A 19286-nucleotide genomic window follows, 5' to 3' on the forward strand; every position below is an offset into this window, starting at 1 on the left:
CACTGCGCTGAGCCCCCCCACCCCCCCCTGTCCAACACAAACACAGCCTGAGCCGGCGGTCTGCAGTCTGCAGCAAGCCCCCCCACCCCCCGAAGTCCACCAGAGCAGCAGCAGTCGGTGCCAGAGCCCACGACCTGGTGTCAGCGTATTCAAATATTATGTCAGTCCTGTCCAAGTCCAAGAACACAATCTAGTGACATACCAGTCCAGTGGTCGGGCTCACTGTGTAAATCACACAGCCAAGCCGGTATGCGCTTTATACCTCCCCGGAGACGGTCAGAGTGAGTGTGAGGGGAGTTGCCTGTTTAACACGCAACAAAACCAAGAGTGGTTCCTCGGGCAGATCTCAACTCTCACTAGCGTCTGACTCAAAGACCACGGCTTCCTGTCCTCCTTGACCCCAAAAGGCCTCCGTTCGGTTATGAGTCCTTCCTATGCGGTTCGAGCTCATTCGCCCCTCTCGACAGCCCCTCTTCCAACAAAGGGAAACGAACAGTGCCGTGTCCTGTGCTCCTAAGTGGGAGTGAGGAGGGTCCTTCCTATATCTCCGTGGGGGTGAGGAGGGTCCTTCTTATATCTCGTGTCTCTCAAGTTTGATCAGACGACCTCTGGGCTTCCTCTGCAGGCCTGATAAATCTCTCTGTGGATTTGACTCTGCCCAGAGTCCATCAGATAGCTGAGGGCCAGAGAGAGAGAGAGACAGAGTTAAGTAATACTGCCCCTCAATTCATATCACACACACATCATATTCAACTACAGTTCAGCAAGAAGTCATGAATCTGAACAGAAAGAAAAACATCTGACAATTAGTATGACTACCTCTTTTCAACATTACGAACATGTGATGAACGTCAAGCCGTACACCAGTAATCGCTTTCAACACCTCAAAGTCATTCTCACATGCACATCTCACACACACACACACACACACACACGCAGAAAGGGAGTGAACTTCTTCGTACAGTGTGACTATTTGCTCTTCGGTCCCACGCTGCGGGCGGTGTGATAGCACTGATAACGTCCCGCTATCTTTGTACAGGGCCTGAGGTGAGAGAAGTTGAAACGGGAACCCGTCCAGCAGCAGCGACCAGCACTGGAGGAGGAACCAGCAGCAAGCAGCAGCCTGGTTCCAGGAGTCACTCAGCCAGGCACGCTCCCCTCGTGTAACACAAAGTGAGAAGTTGAACGCACCGTGTCAGTGTTGTGAGAGGACCGACCAGACTGGAGCAGAGAGTTGTCTGACAGCGACGCTTTATCAGGAGTAACAACTCATCTCTCTCTCTCTCTCTCTCTGTTATCCAGGAGTCAGATTGCAGTGCTCTCCTCCTCCCTGTATCAATCCATCCAACAGCGCCTCTTCCTCCTCAGTCCTCACACCTTTTCTTCTCTTTCGGCGGACGCTCCTCTCCTCTCCTCTGACATGCACAACTCTCTTCTCACACTGTCCCTCTGTTCAGCTGTATCTCTCCCCCCCTGTGCTTCTCTTTCTCTCTCGGTCAATCTTTCTTTCTCAGCAGGCCTCTCTCTCCCTCTCTCTCTCTCTCTCTCTCTTGGTGCTTGTCAGAGCTTGCTGGTGACAAAGTGATTTGTGGAGAGCTGCTCTGTGGAGCTCGAGCTCAACTTTTCCCTCCCTCACTCTCTTTCTCTCTCTGTTACTCTTTCTGTTTTTTCTTCTGTTTTTTTCGGTTCCTGTTACTTGTCTAATAGAGCGGAGGAGCTGCTCTCCGCCCAGGAAATGAGGGTAACGGCCTCAGTGCAGAACATCTGCTGTTTAACAGCGAAGCTCCACTGCCTGTCCACACACACACACACGCACACGCACACGCACACGCACACACACACACACACACACACCAGGAAGAAGCAGCCAGTGGCAGAATGCACTGAATGCCTGGCTCAGTTATAGTGCCACTGGCCTTCCCCCCTCAACACGCATACGCACGCACGCGCACGCACACACACACACACACACACACACACACACACACGCACACACGCACACACGCACACACGCACACACACACACACGCACGCACGCACGCACGCACGCACAGCATGCACGCACGCACACTGTGTGTCTGTCTGTCTGTCTGTCTGTCTGTCTCTCTCGTCCGGTCTGTCTGGGCAGTGCGGCCGTGATGAGTGACATGTCAACACAAGCCTTCCATGGGCACCAGTGTCTGGCCAACCGACCGCTGCATTTAGCAGGTGCCAGCCAAGGTAAACGACTGCCAGGCCAGAGGGAGCGGAGGCAGCCACACACCCCCGCCAGCCCACACCGTTCTGTGTGGGTAAATAAAAACAAGGAGCGGAGCAGTGGATTTCACAGGATGGAGATTCAACAAGGCTCACTGTGTTGCTGTAGGTTAGGTTTTGGGGCCTGGATCTGAGAGCTGAATTGTGATGCTGCTTGTATGGAGGGGGGGGGGGGGGGGGGGGGAGACTACTACTATAGGCTACTTGTGTTAACCAGTGGTTCTTAAAGTGGGGACCCCCAGGGGTCTTTGAGGGGGTTCCAGGGGGTCTGACTGAGACCCCCTGGAACCCCCTGAGAAAAATATATAGTATTTTTCCACGTTTGTTTTAGCCTCTGCATGGGTGCACCACCTCCTTTTTTTGTTCAGAAACAGGAACTCGGTTTGGCTCCTCCCCTTTATTAGTCCACTTCCTCCCACAACACAGTTTAACCACTTTAACCCCATGGTTATTTTAAAAGAGCCAATCTAAATCTTGTCATCAAGATGCAACACATTGTGAGCTTGTAGATCTTCTATTTTCAAAATAAATCTTAAAAGAGAAAAGTGAAACACAAGTCTTGGTCCCCGGCTGGCACACAATATTTTCAGATGGGGGTCCATTGGCCAAATACATCTTAATTTGTGGGCCCTTCAGATGAAAAGGGTTGAGAACCAGTGGAATAAACAAATGCTAGATTTAGCCATTTCATCCCTGTCTAACGGCCCGTTAGTAACGGGTATGTAAAAGAGAGTTGAGGTAAAAGTAATTGAGGAGTTGAGGTTTACCACTTAAAGCAAAATGCCACCCTTGGTAAAGGTTCGGGTTGTGTTATTACCTTGCTATGATGTAACTCAAAATATTGACAAGATACATAGTCACTCTGTTGATTCGAAATTGGTATTTCAAAAATATTATGCTATTTGACTTACATTGCACACAGTGAAACAGGTTTCAAAGTCACTCTTTTAGCACATAATAAACCAATTCAAACCAAACTGTTTCTGCGAGTGTATATAATATTCAGCTCACTATTTGAATAAGGAAGAACATCCGAACTGGATAGATGATAGATCTTCAATCAACAGGAAGTTGACATTTTTAGAAAGAAAGAAAGAAAGAAAGAAAGAAAGAATAGCCATGTTGAGTTTTGTAATGTAATAATTGGTATAACAATTACACCATGGCATTAACCCAACCACCTACCTATGTTGTTTTAAATCCCATTAAATCGATTCAAGCTCACAACACCTTGTGAGCTTATAGATCTTATATTTCTGAGAATGTTCCCCTATTTTCGCCATTAGGCTATGATGCTCAAAATAGGGATGATATGGTTTGTGTGGTTAAGTCTCTATTATGTCTGGTTTATAGTTGACACCAAACCACAGTTTAGATGTGGAAATCCGCTGGTCTAAATAACCTATTCATCAATCTCTGACACAACTCTGTTCTTAAGGAGGAACGGGTATAATTATAATGCAATAGGCCTGACAAAGTCCTCTAAAATACAAAAAGCACTACTACAGGCACACTCTGAAAACAGAGTTTGGCACAGTGTCCCTATTACTTGCCCTGGCCTCGACCTCCTACAGACGTATGTACAGGCTCAACTTATGTAACTTAAATAGCACTTTATGTAGACAGAGCACTCTATACACATATAGTTTCCTTAAATAGATATTCCACTGTTCTTAAGCTTATGTAGGATTCTGACTTTTTTATGTTTTGATGTATTACAATGTTTTCCGTTCTTACTTATTGTAAGTGGCTCTGGATTAAGAGCGTCTGCTAAATGCCAAAATTGTAAATTGTAATTGTGACACAGTGCTGTTTAGATATCACTGATTCCTGTGAATGGTAGGAGGGTGGGATGTAATGAGGATGACATATCACCATATTTGTTTACTTTTCGTTATGCATACTGTCAGGAGCTTAAACAGGTGTGTGATGCCACCTGGTGGTGAAACAAGGATTGTTGAAAACGAGGAACATTGTCCACACAAACTCAGACTCAAAACTGTTGAGTCAAAATGTGATAATACAATCTCAGGGGTGAAATACAACAATGTTGTTGATTATTTAGCGGGACTGTGCTGTGCACTATTCAGGATTATTTGCTATGTTTGCACATAGTAGAACTGGTCAGTGGTCATTGACGTTAGTGCAAAACTGTCACTAACTATAGGAGAAGTACGAATGGGACAGAGACCTGAGACAACAACATGCCGGATAACCTAAACGGTTTCTATGCTATTGACAGACTGAATGGAGACACCTCCTCAAAATCTGCCCCCCGACCCTGGATGGGGAGATGGCACTACAGGTGGCACTAACTAACTGCAGGTAGGCCTGTGCTGGGCAGCTGGCAGGGTGTACACTTCACAGCTCCTTCTTCTGTCATAATACCAGTCCTTAAAAAAGCAACACAAGCCCAATGAATGATTTCAGACCAGTGGCAATGAAGTGCATGGAGAAGCTGGTTCTACAGTCCATGAACTCTGGTTATTCCTGAGGCACTGGACCCTCTACAGTCTACACTTTGCCTACCGCAAAAAATAGGTCTGTGCAGATGTGGTGGCACTGGCAGTTAATTCTACACTGACACAATCTACACATAAGTGACAGGAGTAGGAGAGCATCGGGCTCACCCTCTGAGTCTCTGACTCAGAGTCAGGACACAACCTGACACCACATGCCAGAGAGCATTTCCACCCACACTTTTAAACTATTTTTTTACCCTGCCATTGTGCAATTACCTGTAGTAGCCGGTCAATATCAGTGGTGGCTCAGGGGTAGAGTGGCCGGATGGAGGTACCCACATGGTTGCCAGTTCGAATCCGGGAGTCCAAGAGTTAGTGTTGAAGTGTCCTTGAGCAAGACTCTGAAGTAGAACCCCTAATTGCTCCTGATGTGCTGGTTGGTGCCTTGCATGGTTTCCGCTACCATTGGTGTATGAATGAATAGGGGTGAATTGATGCACAATCTATGTAAAGCACCTTGGATAAAGCCTTTAAAGGTGCTATATACAGTAAATGCACCGTTTACCATCATCAGGACAGATCATGAATGAACTTAATCACGACAGATGCACAGACGCACATGCTGTCGCACGCACGCGCTCTCTCTCGTATCTCACTCACACACAGTACAGTAATAGATAAGGTAGATGAAGGATACATTATTAATGGAGATGATGATAAACCTAAACCGGGTTTAAATGAAGCAGAGATGGAAGGAATAGGCAGTGATATCATTAGAACACCAGAAAGTGGCAGTAGAACGCATTAACGAAACTTTTGAGGAGTTCCAGATGCCGTAAAACACCAACGAAGAAAGGCAAAGTTCACTTTGCGACACATTTTGCGACGCCCGAACCAATGGCGCATGCGACGACAGACGGCAGTGAGAAGAAGATGGCGGAGGGGGATAAAAATGCAGAGTTACTCAAGGAGAAGGCGAATAGTTACTTTAAAGGTAATTGCTGCGGTTGTGACAGGTTCACCTCGTGTCCCGGCGGCACGCACGGAGTTGAACCTGGCCGTCCGCGTGGCGCCGCCGACTCTTGCGTAAAAAGCACGCAGCTTGCTAACCCGAGAGACTAGCTAATGTTAGCCTAGCGAGCAATGCTAACCGGAGGAAGACCGTTCATTCATTGGACGCCGTTACACCGAAACCGGCGCCATATCGAATACTGCGACCAGAGGGGGCACTGTTGGAATTTCGACCGTGGCGCGTTTATTTTGTAAACAGTAAACACACAATCCAAAGAGCTTTTCGCGCGATACCGATACCACTTCAACCGTATACATTATAAACATTGCATAAACTCTACATAAAGCACGTATTAACTCTACATAAAGCACGTATTCGCTGAAACGGAATAAAACGAATATTCCCGGAAGTCACACAATTCGATAGGCCCCACATGTCTGCAATGTCTTCCTTAAGATAGAAGAAGGAAGCAGCTAAGTACTTAGCAACTGCATGGAACTCCAACATGAGCCACCAACGCGTGTTGTAACTGTTATGAAAGGATGATTTGTACAAACATCATTGTGTTCACCTGGAATGTTATAACCACTTAAATGGTGTGGTCAGTTTCAGCCTGAAGACTTTTAAAGGAAGACCATTTCCCACCAATGTCGTGGTGTTATGTTATAGTTATGATTGCAAACTTTGTCTTGGTGTCTGAAAACTGACTCAGTAACTCAAAGTAATGACCTACCCTACCCTATCTCAAAATGTATATATGTATCTCAAAATAATGACTGGCTTCTAAAACAATGACAAATTCACTTAGTATATCTAAAAACAAAACAAGACACTATCAACTCATTATAATTTAGATTATTATGATACTTTGAGTCATCAGTTTGAGATACTAATGTAATTTAGGAGCATGCTGACTTGAGCATGCTGACTTGAAATCTTGATGTCATTTTATTTTTGAGTAAGATGAATAGAATGCAGCTGGTTCTCCACGTTAGGTCATTGAGGTGGTTATGGGGCACCCCATGCAGTAGCTACTGTAAATGACTGATAGTTAGGAACCAAATGGACCTGTATGGGTAACTGTGAAGAGTGTACAAATGAAACCGAATGGACCATTAGTTATGAGTCCATTTGGCTACATATGCACACTCTTAAGAGTTAAATTACAAAAATAGATTTGTACAGTTTAGAAAACAAATAAAATAAAAATCACAGATGGGGGTCAATGAGCATTAAGTCTTAATGCATGTAAAACTGTGGGTCCTCGAAATTGAGAATCGGTCTCTGTCGGTGTCCAAAACGGTTACTTTTCAAGCGCACAAGATCTGCTAATTTTGATGCTTTTGTGTGATGCTGTAGTTAGTGTAGTATGATCAAGTATAGTGCGTTCATTTACGAAAAACAAACTTTGCATATTGAGATAGGATGTTTCTTCCCAACAGTGACGATATGCTATAGGGTAGGCCAGGCGATTTGAGAATAGCAGGAGCCTCTGTAATATGCACATGGACATGAACAGGACTGACATTGTGTGAGTGACAAGTCAAAGCAGATGCAAGGGAGAGGCATTCTGTCAGGATGGCGTAGGTCTCCCCTCATGTCTGTCGGATCTCAACACAATAGGCAATCACACACAACGTTACATGTTGGCAGCAAAGAGCTCTGCCATTGTCTTGACATACTGTATTAGGCATTGCGGTGGTTGGTTGAGCTATGGCGCTGAAATGATAGCTGCCATAAGCACTTAAGTCTTCAGCCCTAATATCATACAGCAAATGACCCTGTTTTAGCTAGATAAAAGTTATATTTATGTGGAAACATTTTGAACATTTTTGCCTTTAAGACAAAAAGGGTGACACCAGGACCAGGTTGAAAGTCTCCTGGAGGAGAAAAAAGGCCTAGACCAGCTATTGTCATACTTTCTAATCCCAAGAACCACCCCAATTTGATATGCATCATTAGGCCAACCATGGTCCCCATTTGATAAGATTATTATTATTATTATACATCTCTGGGGCCATAATCTAATAAAGAACAGTATTGTGTTTGTGTCAGACATGATTTGGTCCAATATGGTCTGTCATTTGGTTCCGAATTCCATTACTGTTGGTAAAGGGATGTACTGTAATGTTTTGAAATTGTCTGTGCCTGCCTGTCTACTTAGCATCTACCTAACTACCAACCTTCCTACCTACCTACTGTTAGGTATAGACAAATCCATGGAGCAGTGCCCTGTACTAGGCCAGGTGTTGCTAATCAGTGCTGTGGTATAAAGCTGTGCTTATAATGGTACACCAGGCAGTAACACCACAGTTATAGCCGTGCCCAGGATACCCTGGCCTCTGTGGACTGGATTCGTCTATAGATATAACAGTGAAGCTCTGATCAAAAAATTAACCAATACATTACTCTAGAATATGACGTTTTTACATGTAATAACAGTGTAGATAATTCATGTATCAGTCTTTTAGCTAGGGATCCCTTGGAATTACCTCAAGGACCCCTGGGCCCCCTCATGTTGAGAACCAATGGCCTAGACATTTGTTAAGTTGATTAGTTCTCCTACGTTGGCTAATAGTATTTTTTGTTACAGTTGATTAATTCAATTAAATTAGCCTCCGAGGAGAAATTTGTCTTGGGCACCAAGAGACAGCGTTGTACATTATTACATACATACATACACACACAGTTCATAGTACAAAAATAATAATAATATTAATTATCCTACCCACACTGTGCAAATATATCAAGGTTCAAGTATTGCAGTATTGCACTCTCCCATCATAAGGTCTTCCCCGTTCCCCCCAGTAGTTAGTTATCTGTTATTGAGTGTTTTGACAGTGGAACAAAAGAGAATTTATATCTGTTGAGCTTACAGTATGGTGATCTGTACCGTCTGCCAGATGGCATCAACTCATATTCCTTATGGAGGATGTGGTTCGGGTCTCGGGTGATTTTGAGGCCCTGCTTCCTCACTGTAGTCTCAAATATCTCTTGAAGAGAACATGGTGGCTGCATGCCTATGATTTTCCCAGCCCTCTTCTTGACTAGGTTTTGAAGTTGGGATTTGAGTTTGACGGACAGGTTACCAAACCATGTGGTGATGCCATAACGGATAACGGATTCTATGTTTTCCCTGTAGAACAGTAACATGAATCATGATGTTTGTTGCCACGCCATGGACCCTGAGGCCTTCTCAGAAAGTGCATGCGCTGGTTAATTCGGGAACAGATGGAGTCAACTTGGTTGGCCCAGTTTACTTATATTAGGTCACCTGTTCCACACACTCCTCGTGGATGAGGATTGGGCTATTAGTACTGGTTGAAAGGATACTGACTTAGATAAGCACTTAATCCTTATATATACTGCGTTGCATGACAAATTGCTAATCTTCTAAACTAAATCTACAAGCCAATCAACAAGCTCACAGTGGGCCCAGGCCGTAGCGTAACGGTCTGGGCACCGGACTGGTGATCCAGTCGCGGTGTGCCGCGGGTTCGACTCCCGGACCCGACACGGCCTTTACCGCATGTCATCCCCCATCTCTCTCCCGTTTCCTGTCAGCCTACTTTCTATCCCTTCAAAAATCAATAAAGGCGTAAGCCGCAAAAAAATATCTTAAAAAAAAAAAAAAACAAGCTCACAGTGCATCGCAAACTCTAGATTTTGAAATAGTTTGAATTTTTGCCCGGGGGGGATTCCCTCTTTGGCTGAGCAGTTTGAAAGCCAAAGTTTTTGTTTGCTGGACAGTCTCCACGAGATCGGTACCTCTGAGACGTCATTTCTTTTTTTCACCCCTTTCATTCATACTGTAAGATATACTGTATGGTGACTAATATGTGCCAGTGGTCATGGACACCGAATCCGACGTAGCCGCAGGCACAGTTTTTTGCCGTTTTTCTGCTCAAAATGGTATAAAGTACGATGTTTGGGAGCTTAGAAAACATTAATCCAAGCTCACACTCATCAAAATAATCCCCCTGAGGCTACACTTCCTGGTTGGCCAGGGGGCTCTTCTTATTTGGTTTTTTGCGCATTTCACTGGCACTGGCCTCACTATCCCGCCTAGGGTAATGGGAGGGAACGTTAGAAATAGAGATGAAAAAAAAGTTAGAAATAGAGAGATGATGTTGGTCCTGTCATTATCGAATAATTATGACTGTTTCTTTTGTTTTGTTTTTAGATAAGGACTATGACAATGCAATCAAATACTACACGGAGGCTCTGGAGCTCAACCCAAACAATGCCGTATTCTACAGCAACCGCAGTTTGGCGTACCTGCGCACAGAGTGCTACGGGTACGCCCTGGCCGACGCCACGAAGGCCCTGGAGGTCGACAAGAACTACATCAAAGGCTATTACCGACGCGCCACCTCCAACATGGCACTGGGCAAGTTCAAGGCGGCACTAAAAGACTACGAGACGGTAAGAAGCCCAGTTTGTGCCAGTGCGGTGCACTTGCAGTGGTAAACCAATAAACCACCATAACATAAATCACATTTGTTGTATAACCTCACAAAACATACAAAAGACCCCACATGTACTTACATACATTGTCTTGAAAGTTTAGAGAAAATTATATCATGAAAGAGGACCTAGATAATATACATCGACAGGTGCCTGGGTGCTGGGCTAAAGATATACAATGGTCTATATATCAATTTCATTCTTTTGCAAAGTATCTGCTTTGATTTTTAGACTTAGAATATGATATTGTTGCTGTTAGTCAGAAACCATATCTCCACATTTTTACTTTTTGTGTTTTAGTTTAGTTTAGTGTTTTAGTTTAGTTTTTTTGCTCGTATTGTCAAAGCTTGTAATAACCGATTTACAAGCTCGAAAAGGCATTTTGAGCTTGTTTATCCGCTATTTTAGTGATATGAGGTTTCCAGCCAACAGAGAAGATATTCTATGGTATACCTTAATAGACAGAATACTTGTTTGATTGAAATGGTAATCATAACTTTGTTTACTTCAGGTTCTGTTGTAACCTGTTAATTTGTTATGAATCAGTAGGATTCCCTTGTTGTGGTCATCAGGTAGTGAAGTGAGTTATTCCCTTGTTGTGGTCAACAGGTAGTGAAGGTACGGCCCAACGACAAGGACGCCAAGATGAAGTACCAGGAGTGCAACAAGATAGTAAAGCAGAAGGCCTTTGAGAGAGCCATCGCCAGCGACGAGATCAAAAGATCTGTCGTGGACTCCTTAGACATCGAGAACATGAGTAAGTGCATGGTGCTATAGTATAGTTATGTAGTGACTGCATACTATGCCACTAATTGTTAATTTAGTAGCCTGAAAGTACCCAAGCTTTCCAAGGACTAGAGGGGCAGGTTCAAACTAGCGCTGGAAACTGACGCCGGCTCCCTATTGGTTCACCAACCTATGACATGGCACATCTGTTACGATTTATATTTTAATTATTTGACAACTCAACCTAATACAATCTAATTTAATCATTGTAAAGTTATGTGCCCATAAAAGATGTGCCCATAAGATGTGGCCACTAGCCAATGAAAACTCAACCAAGCCAACATCTGCGCAGCCGTCACTAGCTCTCAGCCCCCCCCTCCCTCTTTGGCTGCTGTAATGTGATCTCCCCTATGGATCTCCCTCTCCGCACTCCGCAGAGAAACCTTACCTCACGGAAGGGGGAACCATCTCGCTTATTCCTTCTAAATCTCTGTATTTAAAATATAGCTCGCTCAGCGAATGTCTTAGTTACATCAACATTGTTCTTAGAAAGTACTTGGTTTGTGCCTAACTACTACGATTAGACAGATCGCGTTTGTTATTTCGCTACTGCCAGTACTTCTGATTGCACACACACACACACACACACACAACACTACCCCGTGTCCCACACACACACAACACTGCCGCGCGGATTTAAGCTGTCAAAGCTATTTTGTTAAAGTTAAATGTGCCACAGACACTTGCCTGAACTGTGCAGCTGATATATATACAGCATTGTCATATTTAAAAGGCGTTTATAGCTTCTCTCAGCTCAAAGCGTGTATGAATAAGGAGATAAATTAACAGCTGACGTCGGTGGGAGAGGACGTCAGCTGTGTGTGTGTGTGTGTGCGCGCGCGCGTGTGAGAGGGAGGTAAACAGTCAGCAACACGTTACATTTCTACTTCTACTAAAGAAAGAGGCAGCGATGGAGCCATAAGTCCATATCCATAAATTGCGCAAAATACTGTTAAAGATGGAGTGCCACAATTTTTGTATTTTTCCAGCTTTTCATGTGTCTATGGGGTGACAGTACTTCATTAGACACCCTGGAGTCGTTTTTATTTGCAATGGTGTAATAACTTTGTATTTAGGGTTTCTTCCTGGAGGCTGAACACTTGTCGGTCAAACGGGCCAATGAAGTAAACACGGATAGTGTGACGTAAAAATATTGCACGCACACACGCACCTCCCCCTCTATATATATTTTTAAATACGACAACCTCTGTGGGCGGAGCTGCCTGCCACATACACACGTGTGAACTGAACGGCGCAGCCAGTTTGCTCTTTGCTGCTGTGTGTAACTGTGTGGCAGATTTTCAAACAGTCATTTCACACATTACCAGTTCACAGCAGAGCAGACTGTTTTCCGTTAGATTGGAAGCAAGTAAATGTTCACGTCGGGTCCTCAGGATAATCAAGGAACCACAACAAACCAGCCTCCTACCTGCTCTGCTGTATAGTTGCTCTTGTTGTTCTCAAGGAGTAGGTTGTTTCTTTTATAATCACAGTGGTCGGGCTTTGATACAGAGTGTAGTGTCACAGTGCATGTGCATTCTTGTTGGCTGTTGTAGTCAATATGTAGGTCCTAATACTTATATGAGGCTGTAAAGTCAAGAATTAGAATATGTTGTTGTGTCGCGCTGGAAGTTGCCATGTTGCCATGTCTGGCTATTACAAGCGACTTGGGCTTGTTTTCATATAAGTAACTTTCAGGGGAGATGTGGTTGACTTGACCAATGGTTCATGTGAAGGACCCTCAAATTAATATGTTGTTAAAAGGATTGGTGTTGTTGAAACGTTTTCATAAATATTCAAGGCAATATCTGTGACTTATTTTTGTGGACTTGGCCGCTTGTTTCTTCAAATCTGGCGACTTTTGCTGAAACTCAATGCAGTCAGAAGGAACATTCATGTTGTAAATTTAGTTTGATCAGAGCAAGAGTGGAGAGTCTTCTGTCCAGAGCATAATGTGCCTAGGGCAGTGCAAGTGTTTTGGACAGTTTTGATGCCAGGGTGCTTAGCTGGAGGAAATCAATAGCCTACAATATATTGTCAAATTAATAAAATTATTCATGCTAAATGATCTATCAAATGAATTGTTTCTGCTGTTAAACTATGATTTAATTGGATGATGAGCTGAGCTGATTGTGACAATAGGGTCAATATAATTGGAAGAAATAAATAAATGATTATAAAAAAAATCAGAAAAATCAGATCTGATGGTATGGATGCGTGGCCTATACATGGATGGTGGCAGTATAAGTGCATAATGGTGCTTATACGATAGGCCTATCTCAGAAATATGGGATTCACTTCTAACATTCACAAAAACATGAGTTCTTGTTACATTACAGACACCAATTTGTCATTTTGTAAACAAAAGGGCAGAGCCATGGGCTGTCCTTTTATAAGGAGGGGGAGGGACTAGGACAAGTGGGTGGTCTTAAAGGAGGAGGCGGAGGAACTGGATTAGGTGGGTGGTGCTACGGTTAAACTCACGCATACCTAATGAACTGGTGGGTGTGTCCACATAAAACCATCATTTTAACAAATACTGTACACTTTTTTGAAAAAATTATACCTTATATACACCTAAATACACCTGATGATCATGTTTAAGTGTGGGAAAAAATCACGGCACTCCATCTTTAAACATGACGGCATCAGCCTGCTGCATCCTCCTAGCTGTGCTAACCTAAATCATCATACAGAACCACAACAGTCAACACGGCATTGACCAGGGTTGCCACATTGACTGAGAGGGAAACCAGGTCTATGAAAATGTTAACAGGCCAGATCAAATCAGAAAATCCGAAAAAGTCAGAAAATAAATCTAGAATAAGCAACAATATTGCTGACTGTCAAACATCATTGTCCAATGTTGTTTTAGAGCAGTGGTTCTCAAACATTTTCATGTCATGGACCACTAATATTCTATATATATATATATATATATATATATATATATATATATATATATTATATATAATATATATATTTACTATATTTACTATATGTACACACCGGTATATATACAGTGTACACAAACCGTATATCTAGGTGTGCCCCGACATTTTTAGGCTATGAAAAGTGTGCCCTGGGACAAAAAAGGTTGAGTTAAGCGGTGCCCAAAAGGTAGATCACGATCTACCAGTAACGTCAGATCAGGGGTTTTGTCGGCCAGCGCCAAAAATGCTCCCCGACAGCATAATCGGAGCAAATACCGGGCAGTGTGTATGAGCCATAACGTGTTGACTACACTACACTAATAAGGACACATAATAATAACTAATAACCCATCCGTTACTACATGTGAAGTCAACTCCCGCAATTTCCTTCTTCCCATAGTGCGCGGCAAAGTAACTCTGGGATGAGCGGCCGCGAAGCGGCCGCGAAATTCTAGTGAATAATAATAGAATAATAGTTCCAGTCTGCTTGTTCCGTTTAACCACACTTTTTATTTGAGTTCACTCAATTCTAATACTGTACATTTGGCGTCGTGTTTCATGTTACATGACTGTTTCTGCATTATTACAAGAATAGTACAAAGGCTTTATGCAAGCATTCCTTTTTCAGTCGTGGAAACTGCTTTTTACTACATTAACTATTTTCAGCTTCAAATGATATGGCACCATGTTACTAATCCCATGTATTCTTTCTTTGGTGTGCATCTCTGATCTTGTAATGCAGCGATTGAGGATGAATATGCTGGACCCAAACTGGAAGACGGGAAGGTAACATTGACGTTCATGAAGGACATGATGGAGTGGTTCAAGGAGCAGAAAAAACTGCACAGAAAGTGTGCTTATCAGGTATGTAGTGTATGTGTCTTTGATTGGAACAGGACGGCGCAAATATGCAGACAAAACAGTCATAGTGATGATATATCTACATAGAAGATGTGACAGATTTTCAGCAGTTTGCAGGTTTACAACAATGAAATGTATCAATAGTGAGGGTTCCTACGATCATGACATTCCTGGGGGAGAAATTTTGCAGGCTTAGAAAAGGTTTGGAATTAATCAAATCCTTTGGGAATGGTTTTGGGGAAAACATTTTTGAATGTTTTTGGCTATTGATTTTGTTATAAAAAATCATGTCTTGTCTAAATGACGTATAACATGGTAAAGCGTAGTGCTAGCCTGTGCTGCACGAGTGTGCCTAATGTATACAGGATGTCATGTGAAAAATAAAAGATCTGGCCTGGACGGCTGGCGTAGTGGTCCAGGCACCTATGCTGCTTCACAGCGTGTCGTGGGTTCGAATCCCGATCTTGACAATGTCCTGTCAGACTAGCCTAGTAACTGTATACTGTCTAATAAAGGCAAAAACCGTGCACCGTGATAGCTTGTCAATCTGTTCTTTTTGTCATGTGACGCCTTCACTTGAGACGGTCTTGGGGCATTGATGGCACACTGGAGTAAGAGCCACCATATGATTGCTAATGGCCTGGAAATATATAAAATACTTTAGAAAACGTACAAAAATGTTTTGTTAAAAATGTATGGGAACCCGGCCTGTACAGCCATTATGATTGAACAAATATATGAAATGATACAGAAAAAGAAAACAAAGAAAGAAATAATACACCTGCAACCCTGTTCATTCACTACTATCCTAGCACATTTGTTTCAAAGTATATCATAAATCTAGGTATATTGAGTCCATCTTGCCTGATCCATCCTAGCACCATACATACATGGATAATATCTATTCAAGTGAATCCCCTGTTGAACGGACAGTGTTTGCGGTGGTTTCCACCTATAACCACTATCATATTTTGCTGTGAAACAAATGCTGTAATTTTAGCTTGAAGAGGGTTTGCTTTTCAGGCTCCCCGAAACAATATGTTGAACAATTGAACATTATAGACCTAGACGTGATATCTATCTATAAAAGTCTCTGTACGTCTGTCTGTGTGTAACCCACGTTATCATAATAATAATAATACACTTTTTATATAATATATAAGGGTTTACAAAGCGTAAACAATATACAAGCGTAAATAAAATGCAGTGCAGCAAGGTAAAACAACATTTAATTAAAACAAAAGGAAAGTAAAAGATTATTAAACGACCAACCTCATTCAGAGCCATGCTGTAAAGAGACTGTGAACTATGTTCAAGGTTCAAGGAATTATTACAGTCAGTGCTTTAAGGTGCCGCGTGTGAAGTTGTTACTCCTAGGTAATCTACCCCCTAATGTAAACATCATAATGTGAACATGCAGGTGCTGTAAATCATCATATGGGCATGTGGGGGCGCTGTCGGGCTGGAGGGATATTGGCATTTCCCAAGTTTATTGGCTATATCTTGTTCATGGGTCTGATTGTCTGGGGGGGAAGGCTCTTTAGCAGTCTACTGCCAATGGCCTTATGTCTGCATGTGTTGGGCTGTTCGTCCAGACCCTGTGCTTTGCGATTGAGGTCAGCACAGTTCACAGATCATACGCCACAGGACCTTGTGGCGTATGATCTCGAGTTTGCCCTCTGCGTTTAACTGGAGCACTGCCAGACCCTATCCACTGCAACACCTTCATTATAGATGACGGGGTGTGCTGTGCTGTTAGCCTGACCTCCTGTACCTCTGCTCTTTGTCCTTCCAACATTGAGAGCCAGGCTCTCCTGGCACCATGGTGTCTGGTTCGGCACCTTTCTCCTGTAGGCTAGGCTCTCTCATCTTCGTCTCGTCATTGACCATTAAGTTGGAGTTGTGTGTGTGGCCGTGCAGTCATAGGTATACAGGCAGTAGAGGGGGAGAAGGTGTGATAAGATGTATACATCTATACATAGGCATTAGCAACAAAAAAAAACATTAGCTGCAATGGGGGCTGTACAGTGAGGAAATGTTCAAGGGGTAATGTAGTATCCACTGAACAGATTGTGCAGTAATGATAATGAACTTTATTACCATATCTATACATTTGGGTAATGGGTATGTCGTCGGTTTCTACACTGTCTTGTCCTTAAGGAAGAACACAGACTGAGCTGTTGTGCTTTGGTCGTTTCCAGGTCCATCACAGTAGAAGTTACTCATGTCTCGGAGCAGATAACAATCTCAATCCACATATTTATCTTCACCTCAACGTGTCAATTTTTTTTTAACCTTGATCCATTGGACATTTGTAAACTTTATGCTGAGTAAGACCATTTTTTTAATAAAGTGCCAAAGTGTATTTGACACTTGAGACAGCCTGCAGCTCTCCTTTGAGTGGGCATAGTTTCAGTGCAGAGTGAGCTTCTTTGCGATATGGAAACCAAATGTTATTTACGTGGCAATTTTTTTTTAAATATTTGGCTGGGTTGATTAATAACAAAATAAAATCACACCTGTGTGAAGTCAGGGTGCTGTTTTTCTTTCACAGCATGCTAGGTTGACTATAAAGCAGAGTATTACACTATACTCTGATTGACAGGAGAGATGATGAGGGGAGCAGAGTTTTTACCATTATGAAGATGAGGACATAAGTATGGAAATAGTTTCTCAGTGAAGTTGCAGGCAGTGAAAGAGTAGATATGATTTCTGGCCTCCACATCATAAAAGGAGACCAGGCCCTCCTCATAATCCACAAACACCCCCACCTTCTGGAGCTTCTCTCTTACAGGGAGGAGGACAGGGGGGTCGGTGCCGGCCCAGTACACATGTTCATCCCTTAATGACATGGTCCAGTAACCGTTGTTGGGTCTAAATGCGATGTTGATCCTGTTGATGGACTCTGTGGCCATTCCCAAATCCCAGTCTGTCTTCCCTTTAACCTGGACCTCATAGTAAAATCTTCCTTCTGAGAAGCTTTCTTTTCCCAAGACACATGGACATGGGTAGAATCTCTCCTTGTTGTCTGGGAGATTTTGCCATAGGCCATGATTAACTTGTTTTCCATCCTCAGAAAGGATGAGATAGCAGTGTGCTGTGTCGGGGTCCAGAATTACATTCACCGCATGTTGCTGGACGCTTTTCAGTTCGGCGTCATAAAGTTTCTCTATCTCGTGACCGATTGTCTTCTCCAACTGAGCCACAGCTGTCCTCACACTCCCCTCATATGAAGACGGGTGGACATTGATATTTGTCCAGTCCTTGGTGGGTGGAAGGCTGCTGACGGATGCAAACATTTGGAGGAGGTGGAGGTGGTCTTCAGTGTATGAGAGGTGCTTAATGTCACTGCTTCTTTTCTTTAACTCAGTGATTTCATTTTCCAGCTCTTTAATGAAGGCCTCCGCCTGTTTCTCTGTTGCTTTGTGTTTTTCAATGCAGCTCGTCAGAGCAGTGAAAAACTGCGTGCATGTGTCCGCTATCTCCTTGTCTACGTCTTTCTTGCTGTGCTCTACCGAGTATTTGACATCCTGGATCTTCAGTTTCTTCTCCTGGATCATCTGCTGAACTTTCGCTTCTGTCTTTCTGAGCTCAGCCTTTTTTCCTTCACACTCCTCTTTCAGAGATACAATGTGATGCACCTTGTGGTCTGCCTCGATGCATATCTGACAGACACACATGTGGTCAGTCCTACAGAACATCTCCAGAGGCCTGTCATGTTTCTTACAGATGATGTCCTCCAGGTTCTTTACAGGGTTGATTAGTTTGTGTTGTTGTAACGCTGGGACCGTCTGGTGACGTTCCAGGTGAGTCTCGCAGTAGGAGGTGAGACACACCAGGCAGGACTTCAGGGCCTTGTGCTTGGCCTCTGTGCAGACGTCACACAACACATCATCCGGTTCAGCAGGTTGCTGCTGAGACTTCCTGAACTGATCGGCCATCTCGGAAATCAAAGTATTGATTGAGACCTCTGGTCTCTTATGGAACTTCTTCGCACACAGTGGACACTGACACACATCGTTAGTATCCCAGTAATATGTAATGCAGGTTTTACAGTAGTTGTGGCCACATGGAGTGGCAATTGGATCGGTGAACACATCCAGACAGATTGCACAGCGTAACTGCTCCTCAGACAGACAACTGCTCATACAGGCCATTCTTAAACACTGAGGATCAAAGTGTGTCGAGTCGGGTTTATTTGTACAGACACCTAATCAAACCACGTCATACTGACAACATATAGGCGTGCAATGTCATCGCAGAGACGGACGTTCACAGGGAAACTCTGTGAGGCAGAATACTTCACCAAGATGTTTACGGGAGAGGAGATGATTATTAAAGTCTGCACATTGATCTTCATTGTCCTGCACTTGGACACTTAACCCGTTTTGGACTGAGGCCGATCCTAAAAAGCCCATTAAATAACTAATAAATGCGTTATTCAATAACGTTCTGAGTGTGGGGGAAAACGAATTTCTTCGTTTTTTTTTATTTTTATGAATATCGGTA

At 43.4% G+C, this 19286-nt stretch overlaps 2 protein-coding genes across 2 annotated transcripts in view; one reads left to right on the forward strand and one right to left on the reverse strand.

Moving 5' to 3' along the window:
* Positions 1–5592: 5592 nt before the first annotated feature.
* Positions 5593–19286, forward strand: part of LOC310864933 (serine/threonine-protein phosphatase 5-like) — a 28982-nt gene continuing 15288 nt past the window's right edge. The window contains exons 1-4 of the mRNA XM_083773783.1: positions 5593–5712; positions 9914–10155; positions 10807–10954; positions 14659–14780. Coding sequence (XP_083629909.1) covers positions 5616–5712; positions 9914–10155; positions 10807–10954; positions 14659–14780 — 609 coding nt within the window. The 5' untranslated portion in view covers positions 5593–5615. The remainder of the gene's footprint in view (positions 5713–9913; positions 10156–10806; positions 10955–14658; positions 14781–19286) is intronic.
* LOC310863910 (E3 ubiquitin-protein ligase TRIM39-like) lies at positions 17360–18934 on the reverse strand (the record flags this gene model as incomplete). Its single annotated transcript, XM_083772438.1, has 1 exon — positions 17360–18934. The coding sequence occupies one exon, from the start codon at positions 18932–18934 to the stop codon at positions 17360–17362; it is 1575 nt and encodes a 524-aa protein (XP_083628564.1).

Source organism: Protomyctophum parallelum (genome assembly GCF_964188405.1).
Source record: "Protomyctophum parallelum genome assembly, chromosome: 9".
Lineage (NCBI taxonomy): Eukaryota > Metazoa > Chordata > Actinopteri > Myctophiformes > Myctophidae > Protomyctophum > Protomyctophum parallelum.